Source organism: Bemisia tabaci, chromosome 7 (assembly GCF_918797505.1).
Source record: "Bemisia tabaci chromosome 7, PGI_BMITA_v3".
NCBI lineage: Eukaryota > Metazoa > Arthropoda > Insecta > Hemiptera > Aleyrodidae > Bemisia > Bemisia tabaci.
Genome location: NC_092799.1, coordinates 20920830 through 20942612, shown reverse-complemented (window position 1 = coordinate 20942612; position 21783 = coordinate 20920830). Strand labels below are relative to the sequence as shown.

Sequence of the window (21783 nt, the reverse complement as noted above, 5' to 3'; positions counted from 1 at the left end):
GTGCAGGACGAAGACCACAACTTAGTTGCAATGATCGAGATCTGTGCACGCACATTAAATGATTGAAGTATTTCAGGTCATTCGCCAATTCAAAACTACTTCAGATTTATTTTCCATGGGAGATGCTTTTTAAGTGCCTTATGTTTCATTGTTCATTATATTCCATTTAAGTCCGTTGACTTCGTCGCTGCTTGCAGTTTGTCTTCAGCTTATCTGAAGGTCTTTAATTTTTTCAACCGCGTGAGAGAGCGATACGGAAGAGCATTCCCAAACGAGTTGGACCATATTGGTGATATCGTTATCAATGTATTTTTTTCTTTATAATTATTTCGTGTTTTTTTTTTTTTTTTTGCTCCTTCGAAAATTTCTCTTGAATTCGTGCAAAATATAGCAATGTATGAATTATTTTTTCTTGTCGAGTAAAAGGAAGGTCACAGAACTGCTATGCACCTGTCTTGAGAAAAAAAATCAAAATCCCCCTCGAAATGAGGTAACTCTGGTGAAGTCAGTCTCGTACAACGTTCCTTTCCATTGATAGAACGTAAAATAAATAATTTTGTAAAAATTCTCCTTGCTATTAGGTTTGTCCTAGAAAAAAACGTTTAAGTGATCCGAAAATCTATAAAATTCACTGAATTTTCACATTATTACTCGCTAAAACCAGCATAAGTTCGTGAAAAGCAGAATCATTTTTGGAATCAGGAATAGAGCAATTCTATTCTTATGAAAAATTGGACTGACCACGTCAATTTTCTAACCTTGGAATATAGTCCACTCTCGTGGGAAACGATGACTAGTGATTTTTAAAATGAAGTTTATTAATGATTTTCCTCAAATGGAGCGTAAAAATAACTCAGTTAATCGGCCAACATGAGAAGTGAAACACAAAGTAACATCAACTCTTGGTTGATTCTAGGGTTTCCCCGTTGTTCCATCGTTCTTTAAGCCGAAATGAACACAAACTTTCGAAAAGCTCGTGTTATTCTCTTTCTATCTATTTAATCTTTTTTTTCTTGTCTCTTTTAGAACACACACATATTTTATTAAATCATCAGAATATGATCCATATATTTTAAGCTAATTCAATTTTTCATCGACATCGTTTGTTGCCACCACCCATTATATACTCTTGTGATAAGGCCTTGATGTGAAAATTTTCGCACGCCTAACATTTTGCTGCGGTTGACAAAAAGCGCTAATATCTTGCAAGCAGCGAATTCTTTGATCTCGTAATGCCACGGTGACATTCAGTACATTGACGGATGATTGTCTACATAAAAAAAATTGTACGAAGCAGTTATTATCTCGCGCGTGTGTCGTGCGCAGTTGTCGAATTTATCCAATTCCGCCTTAATTGGACGTATTTCCGTCAAACGGAACTATCTGCATTATGACGCGAGTCCTGTTATGCATGTATTCTAATGGGTGTCAAGGGTCATGTCTTAATGCACATACTTCCGTTTGATAGAAGTACGTCCAATTTATCATTCTCTTTAAAGTTAATTGGCACGAAGGTATATTTCGTTTCACATGGGAATACTTAAAGAAGAAAACTCACAGTATGTTTATATTTTTTTAAAAATATTTTTAAGGTAAACTAGAAACACATCATAAAAGTATAAAAAAGGATTATGCGGCCAAGTGAAGTCAGTCAGTGATATTTAAAATTTTAATACTTGGATTTTAACAGACTCGATTATTTTTTTCGTTCAATTCTTTTCGGCTGGCTGTCTACGTGGTATTGATCCCTTTTTTAGCGGCTCTGGTGCTTGCACTAGAGCTGCTATTCCGGACGGTCCCAGCTGGGGAGTATCAATGCAGCATGTTACATTGTAGAGACCGCGCGTTGGTTGATGGGAATCGGCGCCATTTTCGGCTATGTTCCTTGTCATGACTTTATTTTATTGCATACTGTTTTATTGTTAGTCAATGCTATGTTGTGTATTGTATTTTTGGAATCATGGTGATACAGTCAACAATTCAAAACTTGTTTGTGCTTTTATCTCGTGATGGAAAAAATGTACTTTACGTTCAAAATTTGAAAATTTGAATTTTAAAGTTTTCGCGGTTAAGGAAGCTTTAACCACTGGGTTGGAGCTTCCTAGTCATTTACTCGATATCAGCTGATAGCAAACAAAGGTTACCAGGGAAACCGTAAACGTCTAACAACTATCGTGGCCATTGGGGCGATTATTGAAATGATATCGACTGTATGTCGCCGCTTACGACAGGACATAGCCCTATCTTAACTGTGTAATATATCGCAATTCGATATTGTTTTGATTTTTAAAAGGAGCAATTCATTCATACAGTTCCGATTAGTTTTGGCGAACGGGCCCTTAACCTACGGCACTCGGCTCATGGGAATTTTTTAACTCTAAATTTTTTAACCTAACTCTTCCATTCCGGGAACATATTTATTGAAAACGGCGGCTTTTTCAACAGTCCTATTTTTATCTACAACATCTAAGTGGCCCTTCATAATCATTTAATTTTGGCCCCTGGCCAGAAAAAGGTTCGGAAATTGCAGTGATTTTGCCGAAAATGCTGAAGTAAGTAAATTTGGGCATTTTTTTCCTTCTTCAAACTCTGTGGAGAAGCACTTCTCCTCCAGTACATCTATTTTTTTACTTATCTCTCGCAAGGTACATTTACAGAAGGTGTGTTCCAGTATTAACAGTTCAGATTCGTTGTTTTTTTTATTTAACGCTTATTTCGGAAAGCAATTATTACATTGTTCAATTCTACTGACTTTCAACACTCGATTATACTCCCGGCAAATTCTGCAGCAGCGTTTCAAATGTTGACTCTAATGCTTCCAACAGCCATCCGATGTCTAAGGGTTTATTCCTAGATTTAGGGATTTTCCGGAATTTCCAGGGATTTAGGGATTTTTCAGGAAATCTAGGGATTTTTTTTTGATGAGGTAAAGTTACCAAAAATCAACTTTTTAACCTCAATTATAGCTTCGACAATCGAAAACATTTTTTCATCTATATTTTGTAGGCCTTTTTGGCAACACTATTTTCCCCGCAAATAAGCTGGAAATTAAAACGATTGTGTCCTTCGATGTACTTGACATTCAACTGCATTCAACCTGTTAATAATAAGAAATCAACTAATATTCTTTCATTTTATTGGTCTGGATTAGCACTGCTTTCAGAGAGCGCCAAAATTCAAACGAGCCAATCAGATTTAAATATTGCAAATCGCTACATCGAATGACATCATGATTCTTCATAAAAAAATGGCGCTTTTTGCAAAATCTAGGGATTTTTTAAGTATATTTGAGCAAATCTGGGGATTTAGGGATTTTTAGCGAAATCTAGGCATTTTTTTTCTTCCCCGCTAGGGATTTAATATCGGAAGACTGGCTTCCAGTATCGCAGCGTTGATCGTCGCTGATGTCGAAATGGAACCTAATGCCGGACATACTGTAACACCTCCATTCCTCAATTCCGGTGAGGAATACGTCTCTACCCTTAACTCAATATAAATATACAAATTGATAAGTGAGTGCTTTAGTCTCCTGAAAACAGAATTGCGAAACTTAAAATTGGAGAAAAATGATGAGTAAATGAAAAAATGGAACCAATTGATGGGATATGTCGCATGCCATTCTGACACAAAATATGGCGTCTATCGAATCACCTTAACTAAATAAAATAACCAAATTTTCAACTCTCAAACTATCAACTATCAACTATCAAATTTCAAACTATCAAAATTTCCAACAATGACAAAAATGATTGTAATATACCTGTAATGTAATGAAATATACACGCTCTAATCATTTAATTTGTATTACCTTTATGTTATGTACCTACATGTTATACTATTTTTATAATAAATTTTGCCAACATGCTTTTCAATTCAGTCTACAACATTTCATTCCGACGTGGCAATAATGATTTATAATGCCCCTAATCCATTAAAATGAATTACAATAGTAATGCCGCATTATAATGTCGTATTATACATCGCAACGATTCATGTCCTACTGATTATTGATTATTGTAAGATGAATTCTGTTTTCTCTGATTGTATGTTTCATACGTGCGAAGCAAGTACGGGTCACTAGAAACGTGGTTCGTACGGGTGGCTGATGAAATTGATCTTCGAATACCTTTTGATGAGCTAGGGAAATGGAACCATCTGCATCTCATGGACAATAAATAGTTGCCGTAATTAAGGTCATCCCGTGATTAAGGTGCCGTGATTTAAGTCATAAATTCTTCATCTAATTCTTGATTCATCTCCAAAATGTCTGCTAAAGCTTTCATGCGCTTCTCCTCGTATGCATGAATGAGCAAATTGGGTATCGAACAAGCGGACACTTTTTGAAAATTCAGATGATTCTGGACAATATCGTACAGAAGTCCACGAGCTGCAGATAGAACCATTACCTCTAGCTCATCAAAAGTTATTCGAAGATCATTCAACAACCTCTTTGACAAGTTGCAAAAACTTTTCGTTAACAATAGTGTCACACGGTACTAGGAATATTTACTATTTAACGAACCTTATATTTCCCTGACTCAGTCCTAAATTATAGAAGTATGCGTTACTTTTCCAGCAATCCAAAAAAACAATTATACAAAAAACCAATACCTACACTTTCAGATATAAAAATGCAAATTTTTTGCAGCCTCGCTAAACGACTTATCAACCAGAGATTTTTTAGGAATCGGACCTCCAAAGAGCTTTCAAAATTAAAAGTATACAACAAGTGATAATGTCATGTATTCGCCATATCAAAGCCCAATACACATTTATACACCGGCTACGTAAATCTGCTAAGTTACAAAACATGAATCGACAGTTGTCGGATTGTACATCAATGACAAAATGTGTCTAGGCCCTCATTCTTGACTACAACTACTGCCCCCAGAGCCGCTCTCCGACGCCAATGCGTTGGAGCTTCCTGCTTGTTTTATTTTTTGCCCTGCGATGACGCTTTGGCTCTAGTGCATCGGCACAAACAGCCATACTTGTCCCTTAAAAATAAATATAAAAATCATAAAATTCTCAAACCACAGCAATCTCTTCGTTGCATAACGTTTAGCCCGAGTACTACCCCTCTCGTGAGATAAACTCAGTCTCCCTACCCCCTTTCGTACGTTACCTAATTCTTGTACCATTCAAATGTTACACAAATTGGTTGGTTGTTACTAGTGTTGCACCAAACAGCGTATCTCTTTAAGGAAAATTTGTGCTTATATGTGCTTTTAAATCCCTCTATATTGAGATTTACAGATTTGTGCCGATTTTTAACGCACGTTGGCAAAACATTCCAACTTACTGCTTTCATGTTAGGAGCAGTATTTCTCGAAATGATTGAATGCATGCATTTTTAAGTATCAAGTATTTTTAGTCGTTAAGGTAGCAGTCGTCATATTTGGATCAATTTTAATAGAAAGTAACCAATTTTTTCAGGAAAGAGAGGTTGCGCACGTTAGTATGTTTTGAGAGAACTCCATAACTATCACTATGTAGTTATAGTTCTTTTCTCCAAATAATTTCATCAACTGGAAATCTGAGGGAGAATCAAGTCGTTTAAAATTCATACAAATCAATTATTTTTTCATCTAATTTGACTTTCTTGGTTAAAAGTTCATTAGCCAAGCTTTTGCGCAGTTTGTTGAAATTTAAATTTTTAAGCTGAGAATGTTTCTCTATTAGAATCAAAAAGACGTTCTATAATGAGCAGACTCCTATTTTAAATGAATCTATTTATTTGTAATTAAAAAAAGACCTTGGTCTCTTTCCGCTAAACTCAATTTTTAGAGAGTTTTGCCACTCGCCGTCAAGCTCAATTTGCTCCGGGATAAACACTGTATGAGTGTTTGGACATTGCCAAACTGGCAAATTTTTTTAAAAAAATCAAATCTATTCCATCGTTGCACACCTAGCATCATGTGGTTCTTACACTGGAAAAAAAACACATTGGATCTAGAGTCCAGACTCTTTAAAACGTTGACAAGAAAAAATACTCTTGATTCAATCGGATTTTTGCTTGAATCAAAACGAAATCCGCTGAAATTAGGAGGCTTGGTACTTGATTTAAGCTAGATTCTGATTGAACCAAGAGTACTTTTTCTTGTCGATGTTTTTAAGAGTCTGGACTCTAGATCCAATGTGTGTGTGTGTGTTTTTTTTTTTTTTTTTTTTTTTTTTTTTTTTTTTTTTTTTTTCCAGTGAAAAATGTTTTTTCAGAAGAATTTCGCAACATGCCAATGCTCCTCCAGCATTTTTTTTCCAAGCACAATAGACTCCGGAGCCATATGTTGGATGACGCGGAGGCGGCTCGGTTCGCATCCATCGATCACCTGCGTCGAGACGCTTTCCCGTGCGTCTGTCGCGGCGCGTCTATGTCGGACCCGTATTGGCAATGTTGCCCCTGCACCTGCTCAAGGCTGCGCTGCCTTTCAGTGTCAGGCCTTGTGTCTTGTATCAGACCACAGGCCACTTTACGGAACTTTGCTGTAATTAGGTCATTATGAGCATGAACCAATCCCTCGTTGAACCAGACATCGGGGGACAGGACGTTTAGCGGCAACCTACCGCTCATGATGAGCTTTTCTCGAACCCATTTGCAATTTAGATTCCGACGCTTCCCTTTCTTGCCCTTTAACGGGTCATCCAGAAATCTCGGCAAGCGCTAATTGGACCGCTTTAAGCAGAAAGGAACCAAACCACATCAGATATTGTCAGATTTAATCGGGCAATTTAATTTTTAACATGGAAACCGTTGAACGGATTTTTGTGCAAAAGTCGGTGAATTTTCTACATAGTGCGAAGCAAATTCCTCATCATTTTCAAAAGAATCTGCACAAACGTTCTCTTGTAAAAAATTAGATTGCCCGGTTAAGTTTGGCAATGGCTGATGTGGCTTGGTTCCTTTCTACTAAACGCGGTCCAATTAGGGAAGGAGGTCCTGGAATGTCTGATCAAGGGTTGGGTACAGTGTTCGAAACTCATAGGCGCCAACGCGCCAAATTCGCCTGAGAAATCGATCATGGTGCCTAAAAAATGAAGGCTCTGCGCCAACGTGACCCCTACAAATACCACCCCCCCCCCCCCTCAAAAAAATCCTAATTTTTCTCTTGAGTGATTTGTAGAAAATTTGGACGCACGGCACCGGATTCTAACTTTTCACTTAATGCACCCTGATATATACGCAAAAGTCAATTTGGTCCATAAAAAATCTTCAATGGCCCCTATGAATCGAGCTTTATCGGCCACATGGCTCCTTAAACTCAAAGGTGAGTGTCGGTCACTGGTTGGGTAAGGAGTAGGGGGAGGAGTTATACTCAATCTGACGTAAAGTTGAAAATTCAGGGGAAGTATGCATTTTCCGCACAAAATCTGGGTTTTAGACGTTCCCACCCAAAGATCGTGATTGACGTCGCCGCGCAAATTATTTCCCGCACAAGTTTCCTTGCCATCAGATGATGAAAAAACTTACGTTGTTATCTTTTACAAAAATGTAGCGATCCCCCACTAACAATATGTTAGTAAAATGTTTTCCTCCAATTCATCTAAATTTGCGATGTTGCCAAATCGTGCCAAAAATAATATTTTGCTGACTGATTTTTTGCGGAAAAGTCCATCCAGGTTTTTGTGTGGAAATGTCAAAATCGGAATTTTTGTGCGGAAACGTCAATCCCCCAATGCAGGGTTTCCGGCGATTTGAAAATTGAGGAAGTCAGGGAATTTGCGGTGACAGGGAAAAATTAGGAAATGTGTGCGGAAAGTCAGGAAATCCGTGCGAAACTTTTGGGAATCTCGTGCGAGTAGTGCGCCGGTCCGGAAACTTCAGCCGGCACCATTCAGGAGAGCGCGAATTGTCTTATATTTTGAGTGCTTCTTGCCGTAACGTGAACCTCTTCAAGTAGAAATCACAGCTAAACTTGGCGTATTTCAAAAAGAAAGTCCAGTCTGGAGGCAGCAGTGAAAGTTTGGGAAAGTAGGAATTTTCAGATTTTCGGTAAAATGCAGGCAAAATTCCCCGACGAAAATTCGTTCTTGTTTTCATTCCATTCCTCGTTCATTTTTCCTTCATAATGTACCCTTTTCGGGAAATAAAGAAATTTCAGAAGCCCTGAATTATCTGTGACTCGAAAATTTGACGTACAAATGAGAGCAAGGGATAGGGAACCCATGATTTCCCATTTTTTTTCTTTTTCCTCCCTCTCTGTAATCTGACCGAATTTCTAGGTGTCTTGAGCTGACGAATAACGAGATATAGAGGGGTGGTAAAATTGCTAGCCGTCCATGGTCGACCCCTGGAAAATTGGTTGGAAATGTTAGGTTTCTCCCACCCCCACGCCCCTTTTGTGTACAGTAGTTTTATTTAAAAAAGAGGCCTTTGGTCAAAACGCGAAACAATGGCGCAGCATTGTTTTTACCCAAAGAGAAACGGGCTTCCATGAATATTTGAGCACCCAATTTGAGTAAGCGTATAGGCGTGGGCTCATAGGTTCCGGAGGGACCAAAGTAAACAAACATTTTTATCAGTTGATTGGTGTGTTGTCAATCTTCCCGGGAGAGGGTCCGCATCCACAGCCTTTGACCTTTATTCCCACGTGACGTAACCTGTAAATCAAGAGAAATCCATAAAACGCATTCGATTTTGAAGTTTGGAACCGCTATGGGGGCTCTGTTTTGTTCCGCCCCATCAACCATCCACCAGATTGATCAAAAATAATCATCGATGGCCCAGAAATTTTTATAAAACCACCTCAAAAGGTGGGCAGCGGCAATTTACACAAACTGGCAACGCTGTTTTTTCCATTTAAATATGTGTGTAACCGTCGGTTGTGTGTGAGGTACTGAGGCAGTCTGCTTCACCTACAATTGGACCGCGTTAACCAGGAAGGACCCAAGCCACATCAGATATTGCCAAATTTAATCGGGCAATTTAATTTTTACTCGAGAACAGTCGTACGGATTTTCGTGCAAATTTCAGTGCACTGAAAACACACTCCGGCCGTGGAAGCCGTACTTACGGATTATATAGACATACCGTCCGTGCTCCGGGCTCAGAGGCCGAAAGTTCCAAGCGTAGCACCCGGAGCAGTCGAAGTGCTTCGGGTGCTACGCCCGGAACTTTCGGCCTCTGAGCCCGGAACACGGACGGTATGTCTATATAGCCCGTAATTACGGCTTCCACGGCCGGAGTGGATTTTCTGCTCAGTACGAAGCAAATTCCTTAAAATTTTCAAAGGAATCCACACAAACGTTCTCTTGTAAGACATTAAATTGCCCAGTTAAATTTGGTAATAGCTGATGTGGCTTGGATCCTTTCTGTTAAACGCGGTCCAATTAATACGTAAATTGAATGAAATTTAGACAAAATTGCGAACAAAATTGTCTGAAAAAATTGAAGAAAAACATTCAAAATTTCCCCAAGACATTAGGTCTTTATTGAAGGAAATGTGGCAACGTCTGAAGGTTCATACGGCGTTCTTTCTTAGCACGGCAGTCTTGCCCAATGCCCCATTCTATAAAATCAATGACGATTAAGCCAGCATGGCGATACCCTCCTCGGAAAGATAGTTTTTCTATTATCAGCTGCCATTGAATTGAATGGAGGCATCTTTGCTCAAACTTCACGTACAGATACGTGCGCCCAGTTTGGAGCCGGCGGCTGCTAAGGGACGTGACGTTTGCGACGTCATTTATCAAAAGCGTGCCATCGTCGCCTCTGTGGAGCTTTAGGGTGCGGTATCACAAGGCGCGGGCGGCACAAAGTCAACCGCGCATGCTATATTCGATGATTTTAAACCTGCCTGTTGCCACTGGATTCTGCCAACCTCTGCGTGTTGCAGTAACCGCTCAAAATATTCGAAATCGAGTTTCCTTTGAAAACAGCTTGTCTGGTATGGTCATGTGCTACGGATGCCAGATGATAGGTTGCCTAAGAAGGTTCTGGATTGGGTGCCCCCTGGCAGAAACCGTAGAGGACGCCCTGCCAAAGCGTGGATTGAGGGAATAAGGCAGCTAGGAAATGAGGAGATGCTATCTGCCGGAGGAGCTCTGGCAGGATCGCTATCAGTGGCGGTTGGGTGTCGCAGAGCTCACAGAAGCGCTTCAAGAGCGACTTGTTAGTTCGTTGGTTAGAGTTTCCTTTGAAATTCGACCCATTTAATCTAAATGATTTGACAAAATCGTCAAAACAGCAAAATTCGTCTTAGTTGTTTGAAATCAGAGAAATAAAAAGCAGTATGTGTCCTAAAGTTGGTTTATTGCGGACAAAACAACACCAGCCCACATAATCGCGAAAGAGATGTGCACTTACTGCTGTTTTGAGTGAAATTTTACCCTTTTCCGCCAATTCCTAACTTTAAATTTGTTGTGTGTTCAAGACGTAACAACGCAGGCATCTGAAATGTAGCACATGCTGCTCGTTTGCCTCATATGAGATGAAAAAAGGCCCTTTTTAAATTTTTGAGGATAGAAATCATCGAACTTAAACAATTCGAACTTTTTTGAAGAATCCTGTGGATTATTCTTGACAATTTACCAAGAACGGATGATTCTTTGAGTGAAATTTCCTGCTCAGAAGCTTTAGGTACATTTTCTCAAAACGTCAATTGAGGGGCTTGGAGGACAAGGCGCATAAGTGCAGTTTTTGAGAAAATTGAGATATTAATGATTTCAAGTGAAACTAGTCTCAATGCATACTCTGTGAAAAATTCAAATCCTAATTACAATTTTTAAGCATCAAAAAGCCAGTTTGAACTCTCTTTTCGCCATAAGAATTTATGAATTTTCGAAACTTCAAACACGTATTTCTCGAAATAGGAAAAACTGCATATATGCGCCTTGTCCTCCAAGCCCCTCAATTTTGTATTTAATGCTTTCTTGGATAAAAAGGAAGAACAGTCGACTTCAAAATCATTCGCACCCGGTCTCAAAAATATGTCGCGCAGTTAGTATCCGTGACCAATTTTCGCGTCTTCCGCGCCCTGTGGAACCGTGGCTTCAAGTGCCAAGTATCTGCTCGTTAACCGTATCAGCTTTTTACAGTTCTCGCCATTGTCACTCAAATGTTCCTCCTTGCGCTGTCTCTGATGCCCCTAGTCATAAGCCATAGAAAATCGAAATTCGATGATACGATCGGTGAGCTCGTTCTAACGAGTGGGTAGTATTTTTCTTCGACTGTCAATAAATTACGTGCGAGACGATTTATCGAAGGGTTTATCGAGTCATCGATTAGAACATTGAGATGGGGGTCTGTGTCCAATTGAATGTATTCATGGAGGAAGGGAGATCCTTTGCTGGTAGAAAAAGAAAGAAAATGAATGTTATTCAGCGGTATCCAGTACCACTGTTTTGAAATACCGAATTTTAGGGTTTTTTAAAGGGTTTTTATAGGGTTCGGTGTTCAAAAATTCTAGATAAAATCCTGTGACAGCATATTAAAGGTGAAAACAAGTTCGGTATTTCAAACTAGGGGCACTGGTAACCTCTTGTTAACATTCATGTTCTTTCTTTCTCTACCAGTATGGATCTCCCTTTCTCCCTATTTTTTTTCAAAAATTGCACCTGAAAAAGGTTGATTTTTGGAAAAATATCATCTCACCACGCGCGTAATTATACCTTCAAATTCGCAAAACTATTTCTTGAAATTACTCGGAAATATTCAAATTTTTGTTTTTCAAATCTGCCAAAGCCAACGTCACAAAATAATGTATGAAAGAAAAGAGAGATAAAGACGCAGAGTAAAACCCAAGTCCGTCGAAACGCTCGTAGATTTATTTAACCTTTCAATATACATAACTTTAAATGAGAAATTAAAATCCTAGCTGTACTACTTACAGCTGTAACTGTCGATTGAAAGTGTTTCCTGCGTGACGGTATCTTGTTGTGCCGTGAAGCAATACATCCTTCAAGTACTTACCGCGATAAGCCCTCTCTAGTGCAAGCTTGATAGTATAATCTGTCGAGAACGATTTTAAAGCGTGTATAGTTACTATGCTTTTGAATAGCGAGAGCTAGTCATGGATCTTCAAATTCTAGTGATTCACGCTTACGTATGTTCTGACTGTCAAAAATAAATGGATTTCGATACTTGATTCATAAGTAGGCTTCACACTCTAAAAGTGTTCTTATTCATTTATATATTTTTGTCACCATCTGTCCATAAGTTTATCCCAAAACTAAGCACTCATATATGAGCTGGCAATTAGCAACTCTTATCGATCGTTCGGCAAATGGATGGTCTTTGGTATCTACTCATATCATGGGGGTCTGTGAGTGTGACGGTATGAAACAAAATGATGTCAGTTCCGAAGTGTAGTTGCAGAACCGATTTTTAGATTTGTTCGTGATCCAGTAAAAAATATTTTTATGTTTTGTGACGCACGTATTACGGAAAGTAATCCAGTCATAGCACCGCACGGTTTCGGTCATTTTTATCTTGTTACCAGAGACTAGTAGATATTGAATGGCTATGTTTATACGTCCTCTTTTACTGATGATAGGTGTAATCTTTTTATTTGTATATGAAGTATATTAAATTTCAATTTAAAAGGCGCCTAAAAAGATGATAAATTTCAGGACTTTAAACATATGTCAGACGATAGAATACGTCAGAAATGGCAAAAAAAGCAAGCATAATTTTAAGAAGTTAAAGGAAAGAGTAAAACAGAGGAGAGATCAAAGAGGAAAAGAAAAAGATGGAGAAAATAATATTTAGTCCTCTCCTTTCTCTTTTTCCACTTTTTCTCCTTTCTTTGTCTCCATTTGTTATTTTCCTTCCTTCTTTCTTCTTCGTCCTTCTCCAATTCAGAAGACAAGACTCGAGCGGCGAGCCCTTTCAGTGAGACTAAGAATGCACTATCACTATGTAAAAAAGCTAATTTTGATGAAAATGGCAACACTGCGGAACCAAAGGAGCGAGATAAGTACTCTCAGTACGGTCAAATTGAAAGCTCAAGTGAGGCTCATCCCGATCGACATGCCAATAATCGCATCAATGCGCAATCGATGTGCTCCATTTCGGTTACTCGAGAGCACCCAGTGCTACTTCGTCGCTCCTTCGACAAAAGGGCGTATCTCTTTTTCTACTTGAGCCATGAAAAGCATGGATTCAGACAGGGAGCAGGGCTCACGTTGAAATTGAGGTACGCGGTACGTTTTTTCGTCAGAAGAGCGACGACTTGACCCTCGTTCCAACCGAACTGACCGCATTGACCCTCATTCGATCGCCAATAGTTCGCGAACGACAAGACTGAGAATGTAGCACCGTTAAGTTTCGCCAAGCTTCCAGTGGCACAATCGAACCCCGACTCTCGATGTATCTACGTGTGTTCGTCGTGACGCGATGCAAACAAGCACTCAAAATGATGTTTCTACATGTTACAAGTGCTGAACGAAAGTGCTCGTTTAATTTTTTTGAGCGCGATGATAATTGCACTTTGGCAACTCTGTAGTACATACAGTTGATTGTATTGTAAAATAATTGATTCTCAGTGAGACAGCCTGCCTTAACTAGAATCCATACTTTTAGTGGATTTAATTGGTGAGGTGGAATGGTTTTCTCAAGGTTGCTCCATTACACGTTATCAAGCATGTTGTATTTGCTGAACAAATGGACCGTGTTCAACAGAAAGGAACTAAGCCACATCAGCTACTGCCAAATTTCACTGGGTAATTTAAGTTTTTACGAGCGAACGTTTGGTCAGATCCCTTTGAAAATTTTAAGGGATTTGCCTCGTCCAATGCAGAAAATTCACTGAAATATGCACTAACATCCGCAAAATCGTTTTCTTATAAAAAATTAAAGCGCCCAATCAAATTTGTCAATAGCTGATGTGTCTTGGTTCCTTTCTGTGCAACGCAAATCATGTTACTATACCGCCAATTATTAGAAAAAATCACAGACAAAAGTGTCCGGGAACTACTGTTTTAAATTGTGTTACGTGGTAATTCTGAGGCTAAGGAAAAGCGAAAGAAGTCAGAAAATTAGTAAACGAAGAAATTCTGGAAACCCTGATGTATACAAGACCGCTTTTTTGACCAATTTGTCTTGTGAACGAAAAGTCGTGAAGTTTCCGTAGAAGTATACAGCACTGGAAAAAAACACATTAGATCTAGAGTCCAGACTCTTAATAACATCGACAAGAAAAAGTACTCTTGATTCAATCAGAATCTAGCTTAAATCAAGAACCAAGCCTCTTAATTTAAGCGGATTTCGTTTTGATTCAAGCAAAAATCCGATTGAATCAAGCGTATTTTTTCTTGTCAATGTTTTCAAGAGTCTGGGCTGTAGATCCAATGTGTTTTCTTTTCCAGTGAGGGGTGCAGAATCTTTCAAGCTTCCACATTCTCAAGCGCCCGCCAGCAGCTGGCTTTCCAAATTTATCTCATCACTCTTCCACAAACTTTCCCAGCAACCTAAAAAAAATGACGTTTTGACTGTTTTACTTTGATTTTCGACTTTTGGGCCCCACGAAATGTTCCCACCTTCCACATTTTTTGGGCTTTTCCACATTTTCACGCGCCCGGGCAGGCGCGTGATCGGACATTTTCTGCACCCCTGGAAGTATATGGACAATTTATGGGACTAAAGTTTCAACGAAAAGTTTTCATCGAGAGATGGAGGTGTGCTTACTACCACGCACGTGCTCTCTCCCACACGCCCTGACTTATAAACTTTCCCTTGTCAAGTGTGAATCACCGGATACTCGTTTTCCACTTTGATGTTTCCTCCGTTCCCGCTAATAGCATCCCTGCCTCGCTCGTGCACGCATTGCTTTAACCTGTGTTTGTTCTAAAAATATCTGATGGATGGGCGGAACGGTGCGACCGCAGCAAATCGAGCCGATTTAACGAAAAAAGTATGTTTTTGAAGAGGATCGGTAAAACGGTTTCACCTCTGAGGAATTTTCGAGGTTTTAGGAGTAAAATATAGCGGTAGGTACACCAAGTTAAGCAAATTTGGATTTGGCTATAATTTTCCGGTGCTTATTAATGCACAAACACGCTTTTTGGGCACATAATCAACGTTTAATTGGATCACGTTTGGTAGAAAGGAACCAAGCCACACAAGCTATTGTCAAGTTTAATTCGATCATTTAATATTTTGCAAGAGGATGTTTGTGCGGATTCCTTTCAAAATTTTGAAGAAATTTGTTTTGTAATCTGCAAAAAATTCACTGAAATTTGCACAAAAATCTACACATCTGTTTTTATGTAAAAAAATTAAATTTGACAGTAGCTGATGTGGCTCAGTTCATTTCTGCTCAACGCGGTCCAATTATATTTAGTTCCCAGGTACAATGCAGGGTTTAACACGTGTTGTGGGTCAGATTTTGATTCCGCTGATTTTTCTGCGTTCAGTCATTAGTGACGTTTAGAAACCTTCTGTCGCAATTTTTCCCGGGTCGACCTTTCTTTTCTTGTTTTTTTTTACCGAGTTATACGTCTCTTTCGTTCCCCTGACATTAAAGTTTGACCTCATTTTCCGGTGATCCATGGAAAGCAACAAGTCATACACGGATGATAGGAACCATCCAAAATAGAGTTGCGCTTTTACATTAGAGAGGCAACTATACGACATTTCTGCGAAACTCCCTGAGTTAGGTAAACAGTAAAGTGTTGAGGAGTACCCACCATCCATCATCCATTTTCAAAGAGGTCCAAAGTGGAGAGATGGAAATTCTTCGCTGTAGCTATCCTCACACGGTCGAAGTGAGGTTACAAAGATGCGGAAGTGCGGCACCCGACAATAAAAAATCTTCCATTTTTTGTTGGTAACCCAAAAACGTTTGCAGGACCTCGAACCTTAACACCTGAATTGACAATTGACTCCGATCTCAGCTCTGAGATGGACGAATAAATGGATGGCAAAAGGAGCGAAGATTTATGTTGAGAAAGCAGAAGTCTGTTAGCTTCGCGGTGACCGCATTTTGGGAAATGACGCGTGATTGTGAACTCCTCTAGATACGCAGTGACTCAGAGGAAACCAGCTTGTATTTTGATTTCGCAAAATGTAAATCTCCCATAACGCGCAACAACGGTAATTTGAAGGGACGTAGAGCTTGTAGCAAAGTTAACTGGATTATGATGCACAAGTTGGTAGTGCCGTAAAATATACCGGGTGAATCATCCGAAGTTGATCCGCAAATTAAATTTCCGGAAAATATTGCAATTACGTGCTTGAAACTGGGTTCCGGATGATACTAAGCTGAATGAAATGGCCGTATCGTAAGACCCATTATGAAAGCTCGCGGTCCACGATCCGCACGTCCGTCAACTTAATCCGGAATTCGGAGCGGGTGGTTGCATACATTTCAGGCGCTGCCATAACGGTTATTGTTTGCAGGTGCCGCTAAGCGCAGCTGGGGCATCGCAATGCTTTGTGGCTCCGCGAATGTCAAGGTCGAACGCCGGTGGCGGCGTGCCGTGTTGCCTAAATCCAGGCGTCAAAGAAACTTACTTCCTTTGTTCCGGAGACTTACGACCAATTAATAATGAAATGAAGCGTCTCTTTGAAAAAAGACGCGAGTTGAACGAGGATCCCGCGGCGCTTACGCGCTTTCTCGGGGGAGCCGTCTCGAACGAGGGGCGAGGGCGTTTGTTTCCTCACTCCGGTTTTCATTAGCGGCTCGAGTTATTCATGGCCTATCATCTTCATGACCCTCTCAAACTTTTCCCGCTCTTTTCCCTGTTTTCCTCTCTAATTTTTTTTTCATTTTCCTGTTCTTGAAATTTCAAATTACGTCACTCTAACTTGATTTGGACGGAATTTTCCACTTAGTGAGGAGCCTCCTCCCTTTCATTTTCATTTTTTTCTTCGCTGAACTTAATTTCCTAAATCGGGATGTTTTTGCGAACTTCATCTTTCCTCTTTTCTGTCGTGCTAAGGAAAAACACCGTACGGCCATTCCAGAGCCGCTAAGTTTCCCCGAATAAAACATGTATTTTTGAGGAAAGTTATTCATATTTTTCTTGCGATTTTCAAATATTTTAGATTATTTTGCGGATAAAAGTGTCTTTAATAAATGGAGATAAAATATTTACAATTTTTCCAATATTTCGTTCTGTAGTGGAAGAAATCTTGCAACGTCTAAATACTCATACGACGTTCTTCCTTAGCACGGCAGTCGGCAGTATTACTCTCAGACTAATTTTTCTCGTCCTCGCTCATTTTACCTTTTATAGGGCAATGTTCTTTCACTTGGAAAAAGTTTCAGAACGAAAGAGGAAGGAAGTCCTAGGCACAAGCCTTTCTTTAACTTGTTCAGTAGTTCATAAAAGTTTGAAATTAAATCCTTTGTTGGAATAAATTGCGTCTTTCGGTCCCATTTACCGTCGCACCAGTGACCCGAACTTTCCACAAGGAAATTAGAATTGAAAGTTTTGAAACTCCAATTTCGCTCAAATTTTAGCCCCAGATCCGTGAAACTAAAGGGCTAGCTAGTGTCAGTTCTCCTTCACGACTATTCAATTCGATTTCTGGAGTTTGACCTATTTTGCTTTGATTTTGTGGGAATAATTTCGTTTGTTGTCGTGGTTGAGTTGAGCTCGTGAGTAGCTTGTTTTGTTGGTTTTGCAGAACCAAAGTACGGGGTTGCAAGCGCCGCGCCGTGCGCCAGGAAAAACTGGAACAAGGAACAAAATCAGCCTTTAAAATTCTAAAAGAATAAACAATTGAATTTATTCAAAGGAAACTGTACATATAGGATTTTCATGCTTCATAGATTTTATTAATTAAATAATAAGATAATAATGTAGCCTTGGTACCTTTTTTCCGTACATTTTTCCCCACGAGGCCTTTCAATTACACAGAATCATGATCAGGCAGTACACTACATATCACATGTTATTAAATACAAATATTGGGTTTACCAAAAAATAAAGTACCAAAACATAGAATAAACATCACTAAAAAATACATAAGAAAATAAACGGAAAAAAGTTATCAAGGCTACATTTTTCTAATATTATTTATAAATGTATCTCAAGTGCTTCTCGGGGCAGTGACAGAAGACATGCATGTCTCCAAGTCTGATGAGATACGTCACATTTTGTACGGCAGACAAAATGTAATTTGCGTTAACGTGGGGGACGTGCAATGCTGTCCGTCACGGGAAGGAAGGAAAACGCCTTCGATAGCGTGTGTATGCAACACGGACATCTATCGAGCACGAATAGTTGCTCGCAAGCGCCTTTGTAATGAACGCTCCCTATACCAGCCCCATGTTTAACGCTTAAGATTTGTAACGGAAATGCGCAACAAGTCAATTGCAGTATTATGTTTTTAAAATTAGATCTACGTAAATAATCATTGATAAGATGACTAGTGTCTTTACTCCTCTCATATGAATCATTCTATGCTAAATCATAACGTGTCTTTAAAATTGCAAAACAAGTTTTTTTGCGGATAAATCTTTTCGGAGAGGACTCACAGCGTGTGTGTGAATACTTTTTTAAACACAGCCGTGTGTGTTTGATCCTTTTACCGACTGGAGAATTCGCCAGAAAAATTTTTATTGCCTTGACTGAGAGTCCCCAATGAGCTTCATCCGCAGTGTCTTTCGTAATTTATTCTCTTATATGGGAAATTGTAGGAAAATAGATTTAAAGGTGAGAAAATCTGCCGCACTGCGACGTTATCAGGCTGCAGTCCCTATATGAACGCATGTATTTTAGCAGAATACGTGATTTGTTCAAATCTCCTTTAACAAGTGTTCATTTTTGAAAATCAAGAAAATTCTCATGCTCTGTTAGTTAAGACAGTAGGCTCTTTTTAAACATAAAATTCACAAAATTACAGACCTCTGCTAATGCTCAATTTCGTACAGTTTCAGCTGCTCTCGAGTCCAAAAAACTCGGGTCCGGTAATCTAGGATTGCGCGAAAGGTCTGAGAAAGTATATGAAGATTGCGCGAAAAAGGCACAAGGATTGCGCGACTAGATCCCTTAACATCTGCCACAGAAATGCGCGAATTTAAAATGAAGTTAATTTAAGGTACACGTTTAGCAAAACAGGAAACAGTTGGAAAATAAAAACGCATTCTCATGTTTGCGCTAGTTCAGGTTAATTCGTTGACAAGTCATCGATGTTTTACCCTCTGATGATAAATGAAGTGAAAAAATTGGATAACGGTCGTGGGTAAACGAGGCAGCGTTGGAATGCTCATACGGCGTCGAAATCGAAACACAACATGGGCCTTTTTAGCTCCATTATTCGATGCCGCGATTATTCTAACGCGAGTTCGAATAATCGCGCCAAACATAGTGCGGCCGCTGTTAAACGTAGATTAGCGCCTGCAAGACTTTAGGAATACTTCATGCATTGCGCCAAACAGTGCGGTCGGCGTCAATCCCATATCAGCGCCTACAAGACTGTGTGAATACTTCTCGCATTGCGCCAATCGCAGAGTACAGTCGGTTAAACATTAATATTCCCACTAGAAGGGCACGCTTCCTGACCGCATTGCAGTCCAACCCCTCAAAGCGGTTGACGCCTAGGCGTTTAGGCGTTTACGTTACGCGTCACGATTATGATTTTATATTATATTATGTTATATTATATTATATTATATTATATTATATTATATTATATTATATTATATTATATTATATTATATTATATTATATTATATTATATTATATTATATTATATTATATTATATTATATTATATTATATTATATTATATTATATTATATTATTTTCATATTATACACTGGGAAAAAAACACATTGGATCTAGAGTCCAGACTCTTGAAAACATTGACAAGAAAAAGAACTCTTGATTCAATCAGATTTAAGCTTAAATCAAAAGGAAATCCGCTCAAATTAAGAGGCTTGGTTCTTGATGAAAGCTTAGATCTGATTGAATCGAGAGTACTTTTTCTTGTCGATGTTTTTAAGAGTCTGGACTCTAGATCCAATGTGTTTTTTTTTTTTTTTTTTTTTCCAGTGTAGCGTATGATTTGAATTTGCACTGAAAAAAAAAAAAGAATCTTAAATTTGCCGCCAAGAAGTATTTCTTCTTAAATCAAGAATTTTTCTGGTTAATATTAGCTACTTTTTTGCTTAACCCGAACATTATTTTTCTTGTATCAAGAAAAAGTCAGCTTAAAGCAAGATAAAAAAAATTCTTGACGGCAAATTCAAGAATCATCAGGTTTGATCCAAGCTATTTTTTTTTTTTCAGTGTGCTCGAGCTCTAATTATTGGTCGGTTATTTGTTGCAGTATGGCAGAGGAGAATCCTTGTAATCGAACGAGTACACCAAATTACGAGCCGGTTTCAGTAGTGGAGCGTCTCGGCCACGGAGGCGGCAGTGGAGGCGGCAGCGGGGAGTGGGAGCGCTCGTCGCGGGAGGAAGATGGAGGCCATCATGGAAGAGGTGCGGGACGTCTCCATGTCCAAAGTGATAAAGTGGGTGTGCGCCACCATCATGATATTCGGTGGCATCGTCCCCTACATTCCCCAGTATCAAGAAATCTACCAGAAAGAAGACGCCGAAGGCTTCTCGCTCTACGTCTGTCTCGCTTTGCTCATAGCAAACACTCTTAGGATATTGTTCTGGTAAGTCCATCGCTCACTTACAGGGAATCGAATTTTTAACCAGTGGCGTCACGTGAACAATCGATTATCGATATTTGCCCATTTGAAGCTGTAATAAAGAATCGATTATTAAGGTGTTCGTTACGAACACCCTGTTCATCAATTCTTTTCCATAGGTTTAAATAGCAGATCAATCGATGTATCGCAAAGCACGTCACGCCACTGTTTTTAACTTTACAACGGGCTGATTCTGAAAATTGATGAACAAACCGATGGATAAAGAAGGCATCCGGAGCCTGGAGTGATCCTATTGGTTGAGATTGGTAATGGACCACTAGACAAGGTACGATTTCCAGCATTCTGATACGTGTTTCGTAACAAAATTTTCATGCAGAATACGATGCGCACAACAAAAATTACCGAACTTAACTCCTAACGAAGATATTTAATGATTCTTGACGCGTAAATTCAAACCACCCGCTCATCAAAACTCAATGCCCTATGTGATTCACATCGCGCGCTAAACATTATCATGACAGTCTCTGCGATATAAAAATCTGGCAACCTCAATCTTGACGCTTTGGCTCAGCTATAGCAAATTGCTAATAGTTTGAACAACACATGGTGGGAAATGAACATTGCTCGATTGAGAAGCTTGCTGAAACCGTTGCAGTGCGCGATTTAACCCACGTAAAGCTCTGAGTTTCTTGTGAGCGGGCAGATCAAATTCCTCGTAACCAGTGTGAAATAAAAACGTTAATATCTTCGTTAGGAGTATGTTTTAGTAATTTTCGTCGTGCGAATCGTGTTTTACGTGAAATTCTGGTTAAGAAGCGTGTATCAGATTGCTTAAATTCGTACCTTGTCTAGTGGTCCAGTCTTATAGACTGAGAAGGTAAGTGATGGACTAACTGTAGGATCTCTCGTGGGTTTCCGTTAGTTAGTCTATTACCTACCTCTTTTGTCCATTACAACGACCCGCTTCCACCAATAGAATCCCTTCATATCCATTTTGTCCTCTTTGTCTATAGCTGTGTCTACCAATTTCAACAACCAACCCTCATGAAGGGGTTAGTTGCGCAGGTCACAGAATCTTGTGTTTAAACTTGATTCTTGTACATAGATGAGCCAAAAATAATCAGATCCGACCAAACAGCAACTTTCTACGTTCACTATTCACCGTCATATCGCGCATTGAAAAGTTCGGTTAATGACGTCATCCACCGCGGTAGTGACACCCTTGGTTTCTT

General features: G+C 39.3%; 1 protein-coding gene across 2 annotated transcripts in view; it reads left to right on the top strand.

Annotated features, from left to right (window-relative positions):
• Nucleotides 1-21783, top strand: part of LOC109029606 (solute carrier family 66 member 2) — a 130437-nt gene that overhangs the window by 22033 nt on the left and 86621 nt on the right. For both annotated transcript variants that reach the window (XM_019040127.2, XM_019040128.2), the window contains exon 2: nt 20218-20554. In XM_019040127.2, coding sequence (XP_018895672.1) covers nt 20352-20554 — 203 coding nt within the window. In that variant the 5' untranslated portion in view covers nt 20218-20351. The remainder of the gene's footprint in view (nt 1-20217; nt 20555-21783) is intronic.